The 21,855-nt window shown below is 37.3% G+C and overlaps 1 protein-coding gene across 1 annotated transcript; it reads left to right on the plus strand.

Annotated features, from left to right (window-relative positions):
• The first annotated feature begins 1,677 nt into the window (after window positions 1-1,677).
• Window positions 1,678-21,649, plus strand: LOC140161983 (uncharacterized). Its single transcript, XM_072185275.1, has 12 exons — window positions 1,678-1,791; window positions 4,601-5,315; window positions 5,698-6,144; window positions 6,876-7,428; window positions 7,852-7,952; window positions 9,876-10,384; window positions 10,799-10,936; window positions 12,252-12,409; window positions 13,861-13,952; window positions 15,946-16,065; window positions 17,501-17,629; window positions 18,514-21,649. The coding sequence occupies exons 1-12, from the start codon at window positions 1,678-1,680 to the stop codon at window positions 19,371-19,373; spliced, it is 3,936 nt and encodes a 1,311-aa protein (XP_072041376.1). The 3' UTR covers window positions 19,374-21,649.
• Window positions 21,650-21,855: the final 206 nt, after the last annotated feature.

A 21,855-nucleotide genomic window follows, 5' to 3' on the forward strand; every position in this document is an offset into this window, starting at 1 on the left:
AGACAGTTATATAACTTGCTCTGTGATTGGTCGACTGTGTGTGACACATGGCAAGCGTCTGGCCTACATTAAAGATCAAAGGTCAGCCGACTCCCTGTTTATGGTAACGGTGTACAGGGTGGTAGGAAAGTGAGTTATCAAAAATAAAAAGTTATGGTCGTTTCCGTTAGTGTTATTTCTTTGCTTGGTAAAGATGGTACCCCAATTGAAGTAAAATAAGATTCTCAACAATTTTATTTATTTATTTATGTCAAATGTTGTTATTTATTTATTTATTTATTTATTTATTTATTATTGTTATTTATTTATTTATTTATTTATTTATTTATTTATTTATTTATTTATTTATTTATTTATTTATTTATCATAATTCAATCCTTTCTGTATTTATTAATTAATTTAATTGATTTATTTGAGTTTTTTTATTCATTCTATTATTTGTTCCTTTATTCTATCTTTACATTCATTTCTTTGATTGATTAATGAATGAATGAATGATAAATAAATAAATAAATAAATAAATAAATAAATAAATAAATAAATAAATAAATAAATTAATAAATAAATAAATAAATTAATAAATTAATTAATTTTAATTAATTAATTAATATATTATAATATAATGAATGAATGAATAGATTAATTAATTAATTAATTTGATTGATTAATAAATGAATGATAAATAAATAAATAAATAAATAAATAAATAAATAAATAAATAAATAAATAAATAAATAAATAAATAAATAAATAAATTAATTAATTAATTAATTAATTTTAATTAATTAATTAATATATTATTTATCTATTATTTGATTCTTTTTATTCATTCATTCGTTCATTATTTATTTATTCATTTATTTATTTATCATTCATTCATTCATTAATCAATCAAAAGAAATTAATGTAAAATATAGAATAAAAGGAACAAATAATAGAATGAATAAAAAAACTCAAATTAATAAATAAATAATGAATGAATGAAATAATGAATAAATAATGAATGAATAAATAAATAAATAAATAAATAAATAAATAAATAAATAAATAAATAAATAAATAAATAAATAAATAAATAAATTTAATTAATTAATAGATTATTTATCTATTATTTATTCTTTTATTCAGTCAGTCAGTCAGTCAGTCAGTATTAATATTCATTCGTATTGCTTGTTGTTGCTATTTTTAAATCAGGGGGATTACTTCAATGGGGAATTCCCAGTAACGCAATTATCTTTTTGCAGCATACTATTGTACAGCTAGCAATTCAGCGCGTCTCGCTATAATTTTATCGTGCTGCAAATAGTGATAAGGCAGGAATAGTCAGAGCAGAGAAGACGAAATTAAAATGTATTGGGAAGAATACTGAAAATTAAACCTGATTTTGTGGCTACGAGTTTCTTGGCACCGCGTGATTTTTCACCGCATTGACTCGACCCGGGGACATTGAATCCGCTGATCTGCAGTTCCTGGTCCGTGTCTGCTGAAGAGTCTCTGAAGTGAAACTAAATTGCACTTGAACTTGTAAAAAGCTTTCATGCTGCAACCTTCATGAAAATTGAATGATCAATAGTCTATCAATGCGTGTCATGAACCTTAAAATTCTAAAGAAAATGAGTGTTCACTACTGCGGCAATACTATAAAGCCACCTGGGTGAAGCCACTCTGATCAGCAAGATGAGTGTTCGATCACACAGACATCAAATTGATGGCTCGGGAGAAGGGGAAGAGCTTCAAGCAACGCCCTACAGTGACACAAGAGACAGTGTTCAGCAACCAATATCTGCACAGGTAAGCAACCTGACAGGCAGTGGCGTAGCGTGGGTCATCATATTGGAGGGGGGCGCCGACCATGATTTGGAGGGGGGGCGCAAGAGTCTGATGGGGGGGGGGGGGCACAAGCCATTTTGACAATTTATCTATGGGATTTTCTAAATTTTGCAATAGATTAGGGGGGCATGCCCCACCCTGTGCCCCTATGACACTACACCACACTGCTGACAAGTGGCTGGCTGGCATCTAGCCCAAGGTACTCACACCTCCGTCACTACGAATTCCACTGTCCTTTTCCGTACAAAAATGAAGAAGGGGCCATTATAGGGCCATGAATCGATGTGTCGGGCTATAGGCCTACATATCATATCATTTTTAATGGTCACATGTGTGTATGTTCAGGTCAGTGGCATAGCTAGATGTTGTGATCCCTGGGGCCAAGAATAAATAATGGTGCCCCTCCCCCAATTCTTAAATCAATTGCGCACAGGGGCTCAGGGCACAAATACCATACCACTAATTAATTTTGGTTATAATGAAGTTGAATTTGGGTCTTCACTTGATCTTAAATGCTTGCGAAGCACACAAAAAATTTGACTTTCATTGCATGGAGGGGGCGCAGAATCGATGCTGAATTCATTGGTCAATTTGGTGCCCCCTTTATAGTTGGCGCCTAAAATTTGGAGGAAAATTTGTGTTAAATTTGACCAAAAATGTTGAATTTTGGTATAGGCCTACTATTAGTATTATATTGATGGGTCAAAATTTCTTGTAAAATTGGTATAATTTTTTTCAAACACCCCCTAAACGAGTTTTACTCTACCAACAAATTTGTAATTTAATATAGAATTTACCCCCTAATGAGTTTTTGGCTAGTAATTTACCAAAAATTTGAAAAGGAACCCTAAACAAGTTGTTCAGTTTCAGAAAACTACCCCTATTCTTGAAAATCAGTGTTTTTAGACCCTAAATGCGTAACTTGCCTTGCCTAAAAAACACCCCTTTTTACTTGTTTTTTTTGGTCACACATGCGTACAGACCATTTATGTGAGTGCAGTGGCCCCCTGGGCCCCTAGCTTTCAAATTCTCAGCGGCACACCCCTAACCAAACCAAACTTGAATACCTTCCCACCGCAAACATACCATATTCATAATTACATCTAAAAATGTTGTACGCATTTGAATGGTTGATTTTTTAAAACAATACTATATTATTGTGAATTTGACAGAAAAACAACAATGTAATTGTAAGCTATGTACAAAAATTCAGAAATATCCAGTGTAGTCTTATTATAATAATATTCATCATAATAATTGTTGTGATGTTATAATTAGATGGGAATTTCCACAATTTTGTTGTGAGCTGAAGCGGAAGTAGTTAGTTATCCTAGCCTACAGACCAGCTGTCACATACAAAACAGTCTGCATGCATGCTGTGCAACACTAAAACAAACACTATGTTTAAAAGGGCATTTCGTGATCCACAGCCTCATCCCCCACTTTTCTCAAAAAAAGTTGAGATTTTTATACCACTGGAAACCTCTGGCTATATAATGTTTATGTACCAAAAATTTCTTGCTGATTAATTCGTTTAGCAAAAATATTGTCAAATTTGAATTTTGTTCGGGTGTACCAGAACGAAATTACAACAGTGGCCTGTGGAGCAGTGTTATACACATAATCATGCATAACTCGTAAACGCAAAATCGGAATCAATTGAAATTTTGTGAATAAGCTTCTTTCATGAATATCTACTGAAAAATATCATAAAAAGAGGATGCTAGGATCACAAAATACTTCTTTAAGGAGAGTTTGAAGGGTTAATTGTAGTGCGAATTATCTTCATCCAGATGAAGCAGCACTTTACCTGATGAAGAAGAAGAAGCATGACCTTGCGATGTTTGCACTCAAATATTGAGACAAATAAAGCTGAGGCACAAGAGGAATGGTATGGGGGCTATATAAGAGATCTCTGTAATTTCAGCCCCATGTGCATGATATTTGTTTGGAGGGGGAAAATGGCCAAAACTTATTGTAAAGCAATATTGAAGCATTAATTTCCATTAAAAAAAATAGAATTTTTTCCACAAAATGTTAGTTTTCACTCTGACAGTTTATATCATGATTATATCAGGGCCGTAGCAAGGTTAAAAAATGTGGAGCGGCCATCACAAATGTGGGGCGGCCAAATTACAAATAATAATTAATATGACCAAATTGAAATAGAGATATAAAGAAAAACATAACAAATTTCTCAAAAAGTAGGGCGGCCATGGCATCCCGGGGGGGAGGGGGGGAGGGGGGCAACGTGCCCCGGGCGCTGCCACATTTAAGACCGAAATTTAACTTCATTGTAACCAAATTTCATTAAAGTGGTGTTTGTGCACAAGTTTTGTGCGCAATTGTTTCAAAAATGGGTGCGGGGGCGCCATTATACATCCTTGTCCCGGGCGCCACAACCCCTAGCTACGCCACTGTTGGGTAGCAGTATAACATTCTAAAAAAAGAGGGTCATTGGGTATAAAATTTCAAAAAAGGGTCATTGGTTAGAAATTTTGAAACAAATGGAGCAGAATTCTATCTCTTGTTCCAAATTTACAATACAAATTTGCTGAAATAAGAGAATTTGAAAGTTTTCACATTATTTTGTCAATTTTTGTGGCATTTAGATGATACATTTCTAGAAAAAAAAGGGGGTCATCGGGTATATTCGACTACAAAAGAGGGGGCCTATTGACAGGCATATACCGTCACTTGTAAGTTGAGTACCCCCCCTCCCCCAACTGTCATGCAAACATTAATATGGTGTTACTTTTTTTCCCCACAGCCAGGTGGGATCACAAATACAGACCATGCAAAAGCAACCAAACCTGCAGCATTTAGGCCGAAACCACCTCCTGCTCAAAATACTGCACAGCTAGATGAGATCTTTAAAACACTTGGCCTCTCCCCGGGGGATGTGCCTAAATCTCTTCATAGTGTTGAAGACGATCACTCGCCCCCACAAAATGAACATCCATCCGATGCCCCCAAGTCCCTTCGCACTGATGGCGACACCATAGGTTTGCTTATATCAGAACCGAGCGATGAAAGTCTTGCTGCAGCAGCTATGCATAACCAAGGGCGGAATGGAGCACAAGCACAGTTGATGGGAGAGCCAAATAGAGTTGAAGATGGAGTAATACCATCAGCAGCAACACCTTCAGAGAGTCCACATCCATGTGATTATGTGAAGCCATTGCATGAAGATCAGGTTCCGCCAAGATCACAGCAGATGCAACAAACATCTGGACACCATCTACAGCAACAAATGTATCAGCAACAGCTACCACCTCAACACCATCAGCGACAGCAAACAACTCCAAGATTGAATCTTCGAGAACGTTGTGCAGGAGGAGGAGGGGGAGTTCAGAGGTCAACACCTCAAGATCCACCACCTGCATATGAAGACACCATCAGACAATCTCCGGTCAGAGGAAACCAGGGCACGCCAAGTCCAAACCAGTCTCCTGGATCATCTGAAGATGTCGCTGATGTTTTGGGTAAATATAATGTAATTTTCTATACTTATGATAATATTTATGAAAATGTGGATGAAAAATTTCTTAAAGAAGGGCAGAAAATGATCTTATCTCTAAACCATGAATTTGCTTGTTTTTTAGGGACTGTTCACAAACACTTGTTAGGAGGGGCCTGATGCAAAAGGGGGCCCTTAAAATTTTTGACTGGGCCCTGAAAAAAATGACCACAAATTTTCCCAGGTTTATATGCTTTTCTACCCATAATTTTTATAAGGGAAATTTTTGAGATCTTAAAGGGGGACCGGAAAATTTTTCGTGATGAAATGTTTTTGCATCAGGCCCCCCTAACAAGTGTTTGTGAACAGTCCCTTATTTTAATTCATTTCTTTACACTATTTTACAGGGGCCTTGAAGTTCTCACCCCCTATACCTGGGAACCAGCCAGTGCTAGTTACCATCAACCACTTTCATCAACCACAATTTCAAGGAGCTGGCAACCCTGTGAATTTTGGAGGTATGCAAGACTCAGCCTACAAACAGTCTACGCTGACAGCAGAAGGACCACACCCAGGAGGGGCCAGGCAGAGAATAGAAACTGGCAACCCAGTCAATGTAGGAGGAGGGGTACAAAGTGTTTACAACTACCAGGCAACATCAACATCATCAGCAGGGGCTTCACAGCCAAGATGGAGTGGCGACAGGCAAAGAGGGACTGCTGACAGAAAGCAGATAGAATCCAGAGATTTGAGTCCATCGTCATCATCTGAATTGCCAGAAAAACCAGGAATGGGTAGAAACAAGGTTGAGGATGATGTAATTATTGAAGAAGACTATTTTGAATGTGTAGAAGGTATGGAATTGACACTTTTAAATTCTGGTATTTTTAGAAAACTGATTGCATTTGTTGTTATAAGACTATGCATCTGCAGTGCTACAGCTAGGAGGGGGAGGCAGGGAGAAGCTGACCCCTCTGTGAAGTCGGGCCCCCCCTCTTGTCCCCCCCCCCCCCCCGAGTTGGACAGGTGAACATCACAGAGCTAGTGCTAACTCGGGGTGCTAACCAAGACCTTCAAGTGATCATGGTGATTAGGCGATGTAGGCCTATATAATTATACACAAACAGAAAAATATCATCAAAGTGCACTAATAGAAGCCAGGCCGGTACGCAGGATTTCATTTGGGAGGGTGCTGATTTTGAAAAAATTGACTTTTTTCCCAAGGGGGGGGGGGAGATTTTGTGAAAAGTGGATTTTCATCCCAAAATTTGGACCTTTTTTTGTCCAAAAAAGCGTTAATATTTTACCAAATTGTAGACTGAGAACTAAAGTGCATACAGGCCTGATAATAGCTCAGTATGCTTACTACACATTGGGAGATCAGTCTGCATTTTTCATAGGTTTTCAAGAACCAAATTTTGAAAGTATTTATAGAATAAAATAGAAACATGCAGAGGCGTTTACATCCAGGCTCAAAGAAAATCGTTGATGATGATCAAAAATCTCCTTCTGTGTGTTTGACCTTATTTTATACATTCCATACATACTTTATTAAGTGCTTTGTTTTTGTTTTGTTTTTATGCAGATGGGGCAGGTGATGACAATCTAGAGAGTCCTCCCTCAGATTCAATGACATCCGTAATCCCAATTCAAAATACCCGAACTACCATGGATGCTCCAACTCCTATGCCAGGCAATCAAAGGGCTCAACATACTTCCAACCAATCAGAAGTTATCCCTCCTATTTTACTAGCCAATCAGAAAGTTCCATACACTTTTGACCAATCAGGAGCTGTTACTGATGGGTCACTAAAAACCAATCAGAGCAAGCCAAATATTTCTATCCAATCAAAAGTTCACACCAAGAAGTTGGATGATTCTTACAGTTCCAACCAATCAGATGATTTGGCTCCATTAGTATTACCCAATCAGAAATCCCAAAACACTCCTGACCAATCAAAACCAGTCACTGCCCCTGTTAATCCTGCATTTGCAACAAATCAGATGAGAGATCCTCAATCAGCTGACCAATCAGCAGTCAGCATGGTCAAGCTGCCAACTCCTTCAGCCAATCAGCAAGCCTCACAACCATTCTTCCAGCCAAAAGCAGCTAAAACTCAGAATGTAGGTCAACCTCGGTAAGTATATCCCCCCCCCACCCCAACAAGACACACCCCCATTGGAAAATCTTCTCTTGTCATATCAAAACGTTAGGGTACCCTAAGCGTCATTACTCATTTTCTTATTTCATTCCATTAACAACCGTGTGTACCGTCCACTGAGATCAACAAAAATCAATCATTTTCTGAAAACATTTGTATTACTAAAATCACAACTTTTGAAATTATTAGTCATATATCACAGTCGTTATACCAAAACAAACATGAGAATGTCCTGCAATTTATGATCGCATCAAAAATAATGTAGATGATATTGTTTACTCGCCAATAATTTTATTCACCTCCACCTTTGTATTAAAAATGTTTTGTTTTCTGCATGAGAAATCCCTGTTTTTCAATTTTTCTCTGATTTTCTACGTGTTTTGACCATTTATCTCAAAGCGTTATAATGACATGGAACCATTGTATACCTGGTCGAGGTATCCAATTGAAGCTTGGGATGTTTCCAAGCTTATCATCTAAGAAAGAATCTGATTGGTCAAGTATCTCACTCGCCGGATCGCATACAGCGAAACATCTGAAAAAAAATTGGTACGAGCAAAAACCCCAAATCACCTCTGCTTGAACTAGGTATATTGGTCTTTCCCCATTCTGTACACAGTCCGTGCAGTGAGCCGGTTCGTATGTTGAGATTTCACCAAAGGTTAAAGATGGTAATCTGAGACTGCATTGAACTACACACAGAGATTGCGTTTGACCTTGTGATCCCTATAAGCAGTGTTGGAAAGAAGTTATAAGTCGCAGTTTGTAATGGGTCTCTCACAGCTATAAACGTTTTGATATGAAAAAATTGTCTACTGTACTCCCTTGTTCAGTCAAACTTGGCTGTTCCATACCATACCCTCTAATTTTTTTAGAAGACTTTTAGATGGGAGGACATCTAAAAATCCTAAGAGAAGAAAAAATACAACAAAAATGCCTCCATCTACCAGGAGTAAATAAGCCAAAATTGCCAATGCATCTTCTTTTTGTGGCGCCCTCTACGGAGCGCGCCACAATATAGGCATGACTTTGTGAAAAGCTTCTAATTTCACTCTTGCTAGATTGACTTCGCAATTGTTTTGCTAAAATTATGCCCAGCTCAGAAATAAAACCACAATTTGCTTGGATTTTATTTTATTATTGTTTTCTGATATGCACGGGATAAAATGGTGAGCGTATATTCTTTGTTTAAAATACAAAATTAGGATTTATAAAAACACCAAATAAATCCTGACCTTTGTATGCGTTCAACCAGTTTACCGTGTGCCTTAGAACCCGATAGACGGTGACATTTGACCATACACTAGGATCCACAACATGCTCATCTATCATGGGAACAGTTCTTAAACCCTAATACATTTGTACATTCATCCTTTGACAATTTGGATACACAAACTCATACTCTGCAACTTGAGGTCAAATTTTGCACTATGATTATGTAATTGAGGTTATTGGACTGTGCCATTGGGATGAGACTCTTGTGGTCCATAGTGATAAGATCAATTAACGAGGCCTCATATAAACTGATGGCTTTTGTTTGCTAATTATACCATAGAATCTATATAGCGGTTATTGCCAAAGTTGCAATATGGTGGCACAATTGGGCGGCAAACTGTATGCAAACAACACGGCATATTAATTATACATGTTCTACATTGTTGTATTTTAAAACACTGAAGACCAAAATTGACTAGCTACTACCTCCATGATTGGATTAAGTAAATAACTAAATCCTGTTATCTACCCAGCAATGTTTGCTTATCTTAATGTAACAAACTGTAGTGTACTAAATTTTATAAGACAGAAAAGGCAAACAGACAGAAATTTAGAGTTTTAAATTAGAGAGTTGACAGGAAGTTGTAAGAGTTAAATTGTTATGGATATGATTGGTGTAAGCGAAAATGTTGAATGTCAGATCAAAGTCATCCGAGGTGAATTAAGTAATGTCAATCACAAATTGTTACAGGTCATTTGAGGTGGACTAAGTTTATATTTGGATTGTCAGAACACCTTCCCCAATAAAACACATTTCTCTTGCATTTGATCATCTTCTACTCGTCCCTAGAAAAATCATTATAATACCAAATCTACACACCATGGAATTCACCATATCACGTCCAAGTTCACATTGGGTGCCACATTCCTTTTTTAAAGGAATTTTTATTTAACCTAATAAAACAATATGTTTTGTGGCAAAATAGGGTAAAATTGCATAACAAAATTCACCTTCATTTGGGATTAAAATAATTTGGAACTTTTTTGCTTTGCATGCAATTGTTACAGTAAACACTGGCCAGAATTCTGCTTGTTCCCCCTTAAAAATGTTCAATACTTAAACCGAAAGTATTAAAAAAAAAAAATTTTATGACTATTAGATTTTTAAAATTATTTTTCTTAATATTATATATTTTTTTCTTTTATAGTTGCACAAGCCAAGATCCTGAGGCCTCGTGAATATCAAGAAGAACTTGCACAACCCGCAAATGAAGGCTACAACGTCATCAACATAGCCCCAGCTGGAACCGGCAAAAGTTCTATCATCACAACCATCATATGCAAGGAGCATCTAGGACATCAAGAACCAGGAAAGCAAAGGCGTAGGATCGCTATAATAGTCCCTACCGTTGTGCTTGTGGAGCAGGTCTATAACACACTGAAAGAGTATCTGCCCGATATCAAAATCGTCAAGCGTAGTGGTGAAGATATGTCAAAGCAACCGTTAAACCGCTTAATGCGTGCTAGCGACATCATAGTTATGACACCAATGATTCTTGTGAATGGGTTGACCATAGTGAAGAGCGTTACGTTGAGTGATTTCAGTTTGCTGTTGTTTGATGAGTGCCATCGAGCCATGAAGGATTCACCACAAGTTCAGATCATGGAGGTGTATCATAACCAGAAGAAGCTGAATTCAGCTGCTCAACTACCACAGGTACCGGTAATGTAAATGGTAAATTTTCATGAAAAGTGGACACAAATACACTTTTTGCTCAGATCAATTTTACATATTAAAGCCATTATATATGATTTTGGTAAAACAAATTTTGTTATTCAAAAATCAAATCGAAAACTTTTTCATTTTGTGATGTGCCCTGAGTAATTTAATTTTAAGGACTTAATGAGACAAAAAATTATTGAATGATTCATTAAAAGTTTTGTGTTACTGTTTATGAGCTTTCTGTGTTACTTTTTAATATTTGAGTAACTATATGTGAGTTTTTGCCAGTTTTTGCCACTTTGCGTGCAAAATCAGGTTTTTGCCGGCAAAAACCTAACCCTGATTAAGACGATGAATAAAATACATAAATAACTCAAAAGTTTTTTAATTGTTAAATCTCATTTCCAGATTGTAGGCTTGACAGCATCTCCAAGTATTTGTGGAAATACAGATGATGAAAAAGCCCAAGACTGCATCATGGAGATGTGTGCAAACCTGGACACACAGCTTATCAAGACTGTACAACAACATACAGCTGAATTACAGGTGAGGTCTTGATCTGTCTTCATGTCTGTCTTCATGCCCAGTGGCGGATCCAGAGCAGTCAGAGGGGGGGGGGCAATTTTAGAAAAATATAAAAGAAAAAAACAAATGGCTGGGAAGCCACTTTTTTTTTCACTGTTATTGTATAAGTTATTGGTTAAAACACCAAGTGCTGGGCGTGAAATACAGAAGGGAAAATGTGCAGTTGTTTATACGCAGGGGGTGTCTGATGTTCCCCCCTCAGAAGTTTGAAAATTTTGAAAAATGAAGGTCCAAATGAAGCCATTTGGTGCATCATTTTTACATTATAGGGCCTATATCATTGCTTTTTAAAACAAAAAAGGGCCCAAACTTAATTTGCAAAATCATTTGCCATAAAATGTGTATTACATTGCGAATTTCAAAAATGAAAATTATTTGATATCAGAAGGACATTCTTCGTATTCAGAATGCAATTCGATATGTCTGATGTGCTCTAATGTCCCACAATAAATACTGTCCAAATGTTCATACCCCATCCCTTAATGAAACTTCATAATATATCTTCAATAGGAAAGGTCAAAATTTTCAAATGATGGTCAGCGTTTCCTCCCAGCTGCATACACTTTAAGTATATATCGTTAGTTCTGTCAAATTTACTTCGAGGATGATGTGTTGAAAATATCAATTTTTAATAATTTGCCATAAAATTTGTATTATTCCACAAATTAAAAAAAAAATCAAAATTATTTGATATCAGAAGAACATTCCTCATATTCAAAATGCAATATGATGTGTCTGATGTGCTCTCATGTTCTGCAATGTACAAACATTGCTATAAGATCCCTAAGTTAACTTGAGATATATTGCATTGGTAGGCCTATTTATCCATTTACACATCATGTAGCAGCTGACACCCAGGAATGTTCCACACAGACTTTTGGATGCTGACTTTCTCTTTACCTACTCTTTGCTGTTTTTGCCACCCATCAGGCATCAGTATACTTATTTTTCACAAAAAGCACCCAAATTTGCCCTAATTGGGAGCTTTTAAGGGCACTTTTGCCTTTGACCAAATGCACCCAATTGAGAGCATTGATCTCCTCCTAAAACCCACCCACTGATATACTGAAATCCCTGAAAAGGTCACCCCAAAACCATGGCACATCCCCTTATACCTTCAACCAGGAATACCCCCCCCCCCAGCCGAGAAGTGCATTGTGACATTATTCTATGTTGCTGATTGGACCAATTGATAATGAAAACTTCTTTTTGGCCAATCGGCAGGTAGTTATCATGGGGTTAATAACAAGGGGAAATTGTTATTGTGTTTTTGCAGGAACACACCCACACTCCTGACAGTAAGGCAGTCAAAGTTGTTGATAGGAGAGAGAAGGATCCATTCCGTGAACAAGTGGAAGGTATGATGATTCAGATAGAGGGTGCTATCACAGGTGGTCAGCCACTTCCAGTAGGTAGAGGACACCAGCGTTATAGGTAAGTCCATTCATTCATCACATAAAACTTACTCATAAATCACCCAGATCCACTTGCGATTTTGTTCTTTCTTGGGGATTACTTTTTTGGCAAATACATGTTTTGGGGAATGCAATTTTCAGCACGCTGAACTGCTGAATATCTTTATTTTGGGCAAATGTAAATGTGGTATGCTCGTATGTGCGGTGGTCAAGGGTCCCTGTTTCAAGCTATTCAGCAGTTCCTTATGATTTGGATCATGCTCCAGTTCTTTGAGCCTATTATCCAGCAAACATGTTTTTAAAAATGTTATTAACATTGTTTTGGTTTTGGTCCAAACAATTTAATAACATATAAATGTCGGGTTATCCTATAAAGTCATGACAACGTTGTTAAAAGATTTTTTTAAAAATTGGGTTATATAGGCTATAAAGTTGTTAAAACATTTTATACTTAATAAAAACCCACTACAACAGCATTTTTAAAATGTTGTCAACATGTTAGGCTAAAAAAAAAATGTTTAGTTGCCCTAAACCGACCGACCTAAAAAATTGAAATTTTTTTTTTTTTTTCAATCACTTTTTTAGAAGAAACCTTAAATTTGGACAGAATCAATGACTTTTATATTTGTTATTCACTCATTTTATTTATTAAATGCATATTTGATTGAAAACAAGAAGTATTTCCATTTAAATCCAGTCCAAAAACACACAATTTTTACCATAAAATGATCAAGCATTTGTCAATACTAGCCTTTTCAAAATGGAGGAAAAATCGAGGAAAAGTCCATGAAAAAAGAACAGAAAAGAGGATCGACCTACCGACCCTCCAAATTTTTGTCTCGGAAGGGCAACCAAACAATTTTTTTTTTTGGCCTTATTGTAAAATATTTCTGGCAAACATTTTTGTACAGTATTTTGTTAACACTACTTAAAAGTTAATCAAGGTTTCCAACCAGTGGCGGCGCTTATTGGGGGGGGGGGCATTTGCCCCCCAAATATTTTTTCTTGCCCCACCCCCAGTTTGCCCCCACTTTTGAGGCAAAACCCCCAAATCACGTAAATTTCCACTTTTTGCGGCAATTTTGGGCAAAATTTTCCAATTTTGCCCCCCCTGAAATTCACTTTGCCCCCCATGCCCCCCACTGTTTCCAACATGTTTTCTGAATGTTATTAAAACTTGAGACAGGGCAAAGAAATTACTAGCGGGGGACAGGACTTGGTCGGGGTGTTGCACACAAATATTATCCTGTTGATCGGCGGTTTAAAATTTTTAAAAATGGAAGGCCATCCCCACTATTCCCCAGGTACCCAGGGGCTGGGACATCAATTGACAAGTGCATTATAGTTAGAAATTTGGACCTTGTCAGGACTTTCTGCATACATTTCCAGCATTTCCATTGCATAATACATCAATTGATTGATGCCTTGAGTAAAGTTGTTCACTATATCCCACTTTCCCCTATTATGCAGATCATATGTTGAAGGCATCTATAAGAAGGCTTTAGAAGGAAAGAGAACAGACATGGAGAAATGCTGCAGACACTTATTTGAGTACAATAAAGGTAAGCTCTATGGGTTGGACTGTGCAGTGGAGTAGAACTCCCGGGGTAGAACTATAGCCCCATTCCACAAACTGCGACGCCTCTCGAATAGCGAGGAACGAGCACCGAGCGTAGCGAGATGATTACAATTTTTACTATATCGCTCTGCACTCATGATAGTTCACGCGGTATCTATGCATTGAACAATATCATGTTGATCACCTGTAAGATTAAGTATCTTTAAAAGAGCGGTATTGTATTCAATCTATGATTGCAGACATACACGGGTGATGAGTGCAACCTGCTTGTAGTGCAGGGCAATATAATCAACAATATAATATCCTACAGTTGGAAAATCATCATACAGGTATCAGTAGTACAGCACAGAAGCCAGTGCTACAGTGGAGCTCAGTGGGCTGTTCCATACTTCCAACTCTTCTATTTGAAATCCATATACCCCCTGTAAAAGATTTCAGTTCCCCCATTCACAAAGGACATACAGACATACTGTTGTTGGCTTGAACAGGTGTGTGTGAAACAAAGAACACCAACGCAACTGTTACTGCCAGGATGTCTCGGGAAATACCAATGTTCATTTTGTGGTACTCACATTTGTCAAGAACATGGAACAAACATACTCATAGATCCAGGGGATGGGGGATAAATCCCCCCAAAAAATATTTTGCTATGGGGATGGTCCATACAATCATCCCCCCAATGTTGATGCCTCTTTGTGGGTTTCTGACCAAATAATTTCATATTTTTATATTTTTATATTATATTTGGCCCCTTTAGCCCCCCAAAGTGCCAAATTTTTGCATGCTTCATTTACATTTATTCCACTTTGCATCATATTTTTAGCTTCAATTGCAATTTAGCTTCAATTGCAATTTAGCTTCAATCGGCAAATATTTTCATGTGAGAAAGCTTATTCTGTCGCCATAAGGTGCTAGATTCACTCTACTGAAAGATATTTTTTTCCAACCCCATCCCTCCCCCCCATGTCAAAAAGAAATCTACGTACGCCACAAAGCAGAATATTAATCTCTTGTTTGTGTTACAAAATAGTGTAAAGTACGTACACCAATCTACTTTTTAAAGTAAGGGACCGTTCACAAACACTTGTAAGGGGGGGCCTGATGCAAAAAAAAATTATCGCGAAAAGTTTTCGGGCCCCCATTTACAGACCTCGAAAATTTCAGGCCACCCCCCTTTTTGACATGAAAATTAAGGGTCAACCCCATAGAAAAGCATATAAACTCAATTTTTCCAGGAAAATTTGTGGTTATTTTTTTTCAGGGCCCCCCTTAGGAGGGCCAAAAACTTTCAGGGCCCCCCTTTTTGCATCAGCCCCCCCAACAAGTCATATGGAAAAGTAGTCTCTTTTGCTCAAATAAAAGGGGTCCCACAGTTAAGCAATGGGAGAAAATTGTCTTTTTTCACTTTCAACTTCAATTATTATAAAGGGAAAGTCTTTTATTTTTTAGCTCACTCTTAATTGTCTCATGTATATATTAAACTCTACTTTCCCCGATTTTCAAGGAAATCTGATGAAAGACCTCGTCGTACAGGAGCACTAAACACCGCAAGGTATTCCCAAAATCTCACTTAATTTACTGCAAAATACACTGACATGCACCCCGTGTTATTAAAGTAGCGTGCTATAGATGGCCCTCACTTGATAATAGTCAGTCCGATTGACTTGGCTCACACGATATTTCCTAGAAATACTTTGCCAGATTCTACTCTCTAAAAAAGGAATCTGATTGGTTACAAAATGCCGTCGTACAGTAGGAAAAACCATATACCCTCTTCCGAACAGCCCTGCTTAGTGTGCTGTGTGGTAAAGTATGCATTGTGCATTGACCTCGAACGCCTCTGTACACACAGCGTGCACACACCCCAGTCGAGTATAATTTATTTAAAGAGACTTTCATAGGAAAACTTTTCCATATGTTTATGAATGGTCCCTAATGTGTTCTGATCTTTGTTGTTTTCACTCCCTTGTTTTCAGTTCTTCAGGTTCTGGATCTAGTGAGAATGGTGGATGCTATGGAACAACTTGAAGAGTTCCAGAAGAAATTACACAGACCACTAGATGAAATGGATCATCAGCTTAGAAAACTATATCAAGGTACATTAACAAACCAGACCCAAATACACATGCACAAAAAAACCTGATAAAACTAACTGCATCTTAAAGGCCCAAATCAGGGGTTTTCAACCGGGGTTTTCAATATGCAACCCAAGGGCCAGATCTAGCCCGCCGAACAATAAATTGTAGTAGGCCAGTGGCTGTAGCCAGGGGAAAAAGGGGGGGGGGGGCGGCAGCTGGCCCCTGTGAGAAGTCCCCATGGATGCTGGCTGCCATGATATTTGAGTTTTAGGCCTTTTTTACAAATATATGACCAAATTGAAATAAAGATATAAAGAAAAACATAACAAATTTCTCAAAAAGTGGGGCGGCCATGGCATCCCCGGCTGCCCTCTTGCTACGGCCCTGGGTTAAAAAATGTTGACGGATGGTAGGAAAACGTCAAGCCCCATCCAATCACGCTGGTTGTGACATGAGCCGATCAGCGTGGGATAGGAATGACTACGCATGCTCCGATGTGTTTGTTGTCATTAAGGCCGTGTAAAATTAATATTTTGGTTCTCGCCCCTCCTCCTCAATTTCTGGGATTTGTCAGATTTTTTTTTTTTTTTTTAGATTTTTCAATTTTTTAGACTTTGGAATGATTTATGAAATCTTCATACATATAAATAAGTTTATTAGAGAACAAGCATCACTTCCAAGTCTTTTGTGGTACTCTAGGGGTTTATCCTCAGAATCTCACATTTGAAAAAAAAAAAAAAAAGGCCTCATCGCTTCCTCAAGCACTGTTGGAGAAGACCGAAAACTACTGACAATGCTAATTTTACATTGAAAAAAAAAAAACAAACAAAAAACACCTCCCTCCTCATCAATTCATGAAAATCCTCTGGACGAGAACCAAAACATTAATTTTATACGGCCTAATGAGTACGGGGAATGCATGCAAAATATTAATAAATTCAACCGTTGTAATTGTACATGTTTTAATATAATAAGATTCAAATGTAGGCTTACTACCAATAGTAACTAATTTGAGATGCTTCTGTACAGTGAAAAGAGTACTTTGATCCCGGGGGGGTACTCAAGTTTGGTTTTGGTAGGGACGTGCCGCTGAGAATTTGAAAGTGGACCCATAAATATACCAATTTTTCAAGAAATTTGGACCCATTTATATACCAAAAGTCACAATTTTAGGCCAAATTTAACCCAAATTGTCTTAGTTTTTACAAATTTTCCCAAAATTTTGGGAAAATTTTGAAAATTTTAGCTAGATTAAGGAAAAATTGGGCTATTTTCCGAAAAAATTGAGAAAATTTTGAAAAAAGGACCCATTTATATACCAAAATAGGCTTTGAAAAAGGGGTCATTGATATACCAAAAGGCTGAAAATGCTACCCATATTTGCGCACGTCCCGTATGGTCATTTGTACTGAGAACCCCCCCCGGGCTTTGATCATCAAACTTTCATTTACAGAGAATGTAAGCACCTTGTGGCAACTTTGTCAAGAAGAGGCACAATTTCCAAACCCCAAGATGGCAATACTAAAACAAGGAATACTGCAAGAGAACCAGAGATGTGTGCAATCTGGACAGGACTTCAGATGTAAGTGAATGTAGGCCCTAATGGAAATATCCCAGCAAACACAACATTTTTTAAAACTGTAAAAAACGGTTGGCAAAAACTTGTTTAAATGTCAGGTTTTTGAAAATTTGCCGCAAAACATTTCAACATAATGTTTTGTGCAAGCCCGTACACAGGCTTTATTTGGGGGGGGGGAGGGAGAAGGTGTGTGGCAGGGAGGTAAATAACATGTTAACTGGGTGGGCATTTGCCCACCAAGTAAATTATTTTGCCCACCCAGTAAATTAATTATTTTGCCCACAAAAAATTGGGCACCATATAATAATTACCATTGCATTTTACTGTTTTTTTCCTACGTAGGAGTAATGGTGAGTGATAATTAATATAAGATTTCTAAACACCCAAAGTGAAATATAATATGGTATACAATTTTTCTTGAAAGTTGATATGCTAAAAATCGGCAGAAGATGCATTTAGGGGGAGGGTTATGTCCACTTTTTACATCAAAGCCAAATTGTACGCAAAAACAGGTCTATATTTCCCAAAATCCAAACGCCTGGATGGCATTAATTATGGCTGCCCACCCAGTAAATTATTTTCCATTATTTGAGGGCAAAATAAATTAAATTACCCACCCAGTAAATTATCCTTATTTACCTCCCTGGTGTGTAGCGAGCACTGATTATAACCTTTTCGGTAAATCCCATAATTCCTTGTGGTTAGACCTGAGATGTCGTTATTTGACATCACGCCGATTTATGCACAGTAATGATGTTCGCTAAATGATGTGCACATCAGCGTGATGTGAAATTACAACATCTCGGGTCGAACCACAAGGAATTATAGGATTTACCGAAAGGTAAATTAATTCTAAGCAATCAATCACACTTTGATTTGATCAACAGGTATGGTGTTTGTTGAGCAGCGACTTCTGACTACAGCCATCCAGGACTGGATGGTAAAAGACAAAGACCTCTCTTCCTTTAAACCTGGAGTACTCACTGGTGCACGCGCAAACGTCGATGAGGGCGGTATGACAAAATCCCAACAGAGTATAGCAATTGATGCATTTCGCTCTGGCAGTCAAAAAATCCTCATCTCCACTAGTATTGGAATCGAAGGCCTTAATATCCCAGCATGCAACATGGTGATTAGTTATAGTTATTCTATGGATGAAGTCAAGATGATACAGTTCAGAGGTCGTGCACGAGCTGAAGAAAGCGTTGAAATGTCAGTTGGTACGGGGGAAGCAGCGGATAAATATGAGGACAACATAGCTGTCATCGAAGCAATGGAGCACGCCATTGAGATCATACAAAGCATGCCTCATGATGAATTTTGCAAGAAAGTCATGGAAAAGCAACAGAAGCTTGCGGAAAAGAAAGATGAAAAGGAGGAACGACGTCAGCAACGCAAGCAAGAACATTCACCAGATGATGTGCGATTTCTATGCAAAGGTTGCGATGACTTTGTATGCTACGCAAGTGATATACGACGTGCTGGTACTCAGGGGTCTGACCACATCAACCCTGATGAGACATTTGCATACTTTAAGGTGGATATTAGACCACATCACGATGAGAAGAAGAGAAAACGTGGCATTAAGAAAATCTACTGTAAGAAGTGCGAACAGGATTGGGGGAATACATTTAGGGGACATCCTTGTCTGAAGATTGAGAGTTTTAAGTGTGAAACTAAGGAAGGACTACGTACTTATAAACAATGGAAGAAGGTGAATTTTGCTATTGCAAAGTTTGAGAAATGAGTAACCTTTGAATGCAACCTCCCAGCAAACGGAAAACATTTTACAGAAAGCGTTAAAATGTTAGGTTATACGTTATATATTAGGCCATGGGAATGAAAGATTTGCATCTGTTACTTTTTCAAATCACATGTGGCCGTTATTCATTATTACTTTTTAAAGTGAATGGGTTGAACGGATGTATCGCTCATGAGTATACAGATATGATCTAATACTGGGGAGGCCCTAGGTGCCAATTATTGCATAAATAAAGAGTTCACAAGCAGCTTGTCGATCCAGAACTCTTTGTATCGGAGCCTTGTTTTGTCGAAATAGTGATTTTTTGTTGTTGAAATAATGAAAATTTCATGCGGTAGGTTTCGAAGCATGCATATCTAAAACTTTCATTCTCATGGATGCAAACATACAAAACTTAATGCAAAACATTCTAACATAATGTTATTTAGTGTTAACAAAATATTTGCCAAAAATATTTTGCAACAACATTTTGACAATTTTGTTTCAGTGTTTTTCATCTAAAAGGTTTTAAAAACGTGTTCATGACCTTTATATAAACCAAGGGGCGTAGCAAGCAGGTAAACAGTATTAAAACAGTTTTGACCAAAACTATTAGGGAGCTGGCATTTTCTTCGGAAGGGGGGTGCCAAATATGTTGGTGACCGGAGTCAATTTTTTTATGACCCCCCCTATCGCGGGTCGAAAAATTTTATGACCCCCCCTTCCAACTACACAGACTCAAGAAACTAAGGAACTAAGGCGCAGAGCGCGTCAAAACTTAAAAGTGAAGAAAGTGTGTGGAGCGCGTTAAAAATTTTATTGTAAGTGTAAAAAAGGCGCGTGGAGCGTATAAAAATTTTGCATAGATTGTATGAACATTTCGATTGTGCAGTTAAAGAATGCGCGCGCAGCGTGCTAAAATTTTGAGTCACCAGCCCTTAATAATTCTATAACCCCCCCTATTTTGGGTGTTAAAAAATTATAACCCCCCTATTTTTGGTCTGAAAATTCTATGACCTCCCCTTGTATTTTTGGGACCCCCCTTCCGAAGAAAATGCCAGCCCCCTTAAAAGTTGTTTATAACACCTTTGTAATGTTTTAAAGCATTTTTGTGTTTGCTGGGTTGTTCATAGTTTAAGGTTACCGGGGGGTGTGGGGGTGGGTGTGTAGGCCTATGTTGCCATCAAACATGGACGTTTTATGAAACTTAACATTTCAATCATGGATGTTGCATGCTGCAACTGGGGACCGTCCCCATTTAGCTCAAATGTGCACTTGACTGTCAACAGCCTAAAATGTATTAGAGAGTGTGTCTCCTATTGTTGACATAAACATCAGTCTCTGGTTGATAGGTTAAAATCCAAAAATCAGAAAAAAAACATGACCTTGTGGGGGGATTGTTGGGTGTGAAAAAACAATCACCTTTTATCATGAAATCACAATTCTTTCGGGCCTAACAGGTGGCCCCACAACAAAGGTTTGTAAATAACAAAATATGAATATGCAAAGAAGCTCAATTAACATTCATAAATATGCAAATAACATGACATAAAACTATACAGCTCAAGAATATAGCATGTGACAGGGCGGCTGGGGAAGTCCATGGCCAACCCACGTTTTGAGAAAATTGTGATGATTTTCTTTATATCTTTATTTCAGTTTGGGCATATATTTGTGTTTTGGCCGCCCCACATTTGTGATGGCCACCCCACATTTTCCAATCTTGCAATGGCCTGTAAACACCCCTGTAATTTCAAATGTAGTCAACCATTCAGGAAATTCCATTTGAAATTCACACTCCCTGTGTGGAAGATTAGTGTCATGTCTTTCATGGGGGTTTCAACTAGAATAACCCATTGCATGGTAGTGTTACTGATAGATGGAGATCAAATAAAAAATTATAGTAAAAACAGAAACTGAATTGTATTTTTTTTTTAAATTGCATTTATATAGATGTGTAAATAACCAAAATTACCTATTTTAATCAAGAATTTATATATAAAGTCTTTATGATAACAATTTTTGTAAGTTTAAGTCATGTTTTTCATCAACATATTTTACTAAGTTTTGAGTTTTAAGATTTTCACGATTTTTTGAGCAAATCACTCAAAAGGCCAAGGGCTATCATGATTCTAGCATCCTCTTTATATATATGAGATGATTTTTAAAATAGGTATCCATGAAAACACTATTTTCCAAAATGTTAGTTGATAATAAGGACATTTAATTTGTTTGTGGGTTAGACGAGAAAAAAAACCTATCCTGGTCTATATAGGCGGATAAGCCTTCTTTAGCAAATCTGATAAAAATCTCAATTTTTTTAGAGTACCGTATTGGTCCGGGTATAGTCCCACCCGTTTTTTAGGTGAAAATTTTTCACAATTTGGGTGTGGGATTATACTAGAATAAAAAAAAAACACCTTTTTTTTTTTTTTTTTTTTTCGGTTTTGGAGTGTCCCTGGACCTAGATGCTAGGATCATTCATGGT

Source organism: Amphiura filiformis, chromosome 10 (genome assembly GCF_039555335.1).
Source record: "Amphiura filiformis chromosome 10, Afil_fr2py, whole genome shotgun sequence".
NCBI lineage: Eukaryota > Metazoa > Echinodermata > Ophiuroidea > Amphilepidida > Amphiuridae > Amphiura > Amphiura filiformis.

Coding starts and splice junctions, on each gene's coding strand:
- LOC140161983 (XM_072185275.1), top strand. CDS start 1,678: ATGAGTGTTCGATCACACAGACATCAAATTGATGGCTCGGGAGAAGGG. Junction 5,316..5,697: donor AGATGTCGCTGATGTTTTGG/GTAAATATAATG, acceptor ACTATTTTACAG/GGGCCTTGAAGTTCTCACCC. Junction 7,429..7,851: donor CAGAATGTAGGTCAACCTCG/GTAAGTATATCC, acceptor TTTATCTCAAAG/CGTTATAATGACATGGAACC.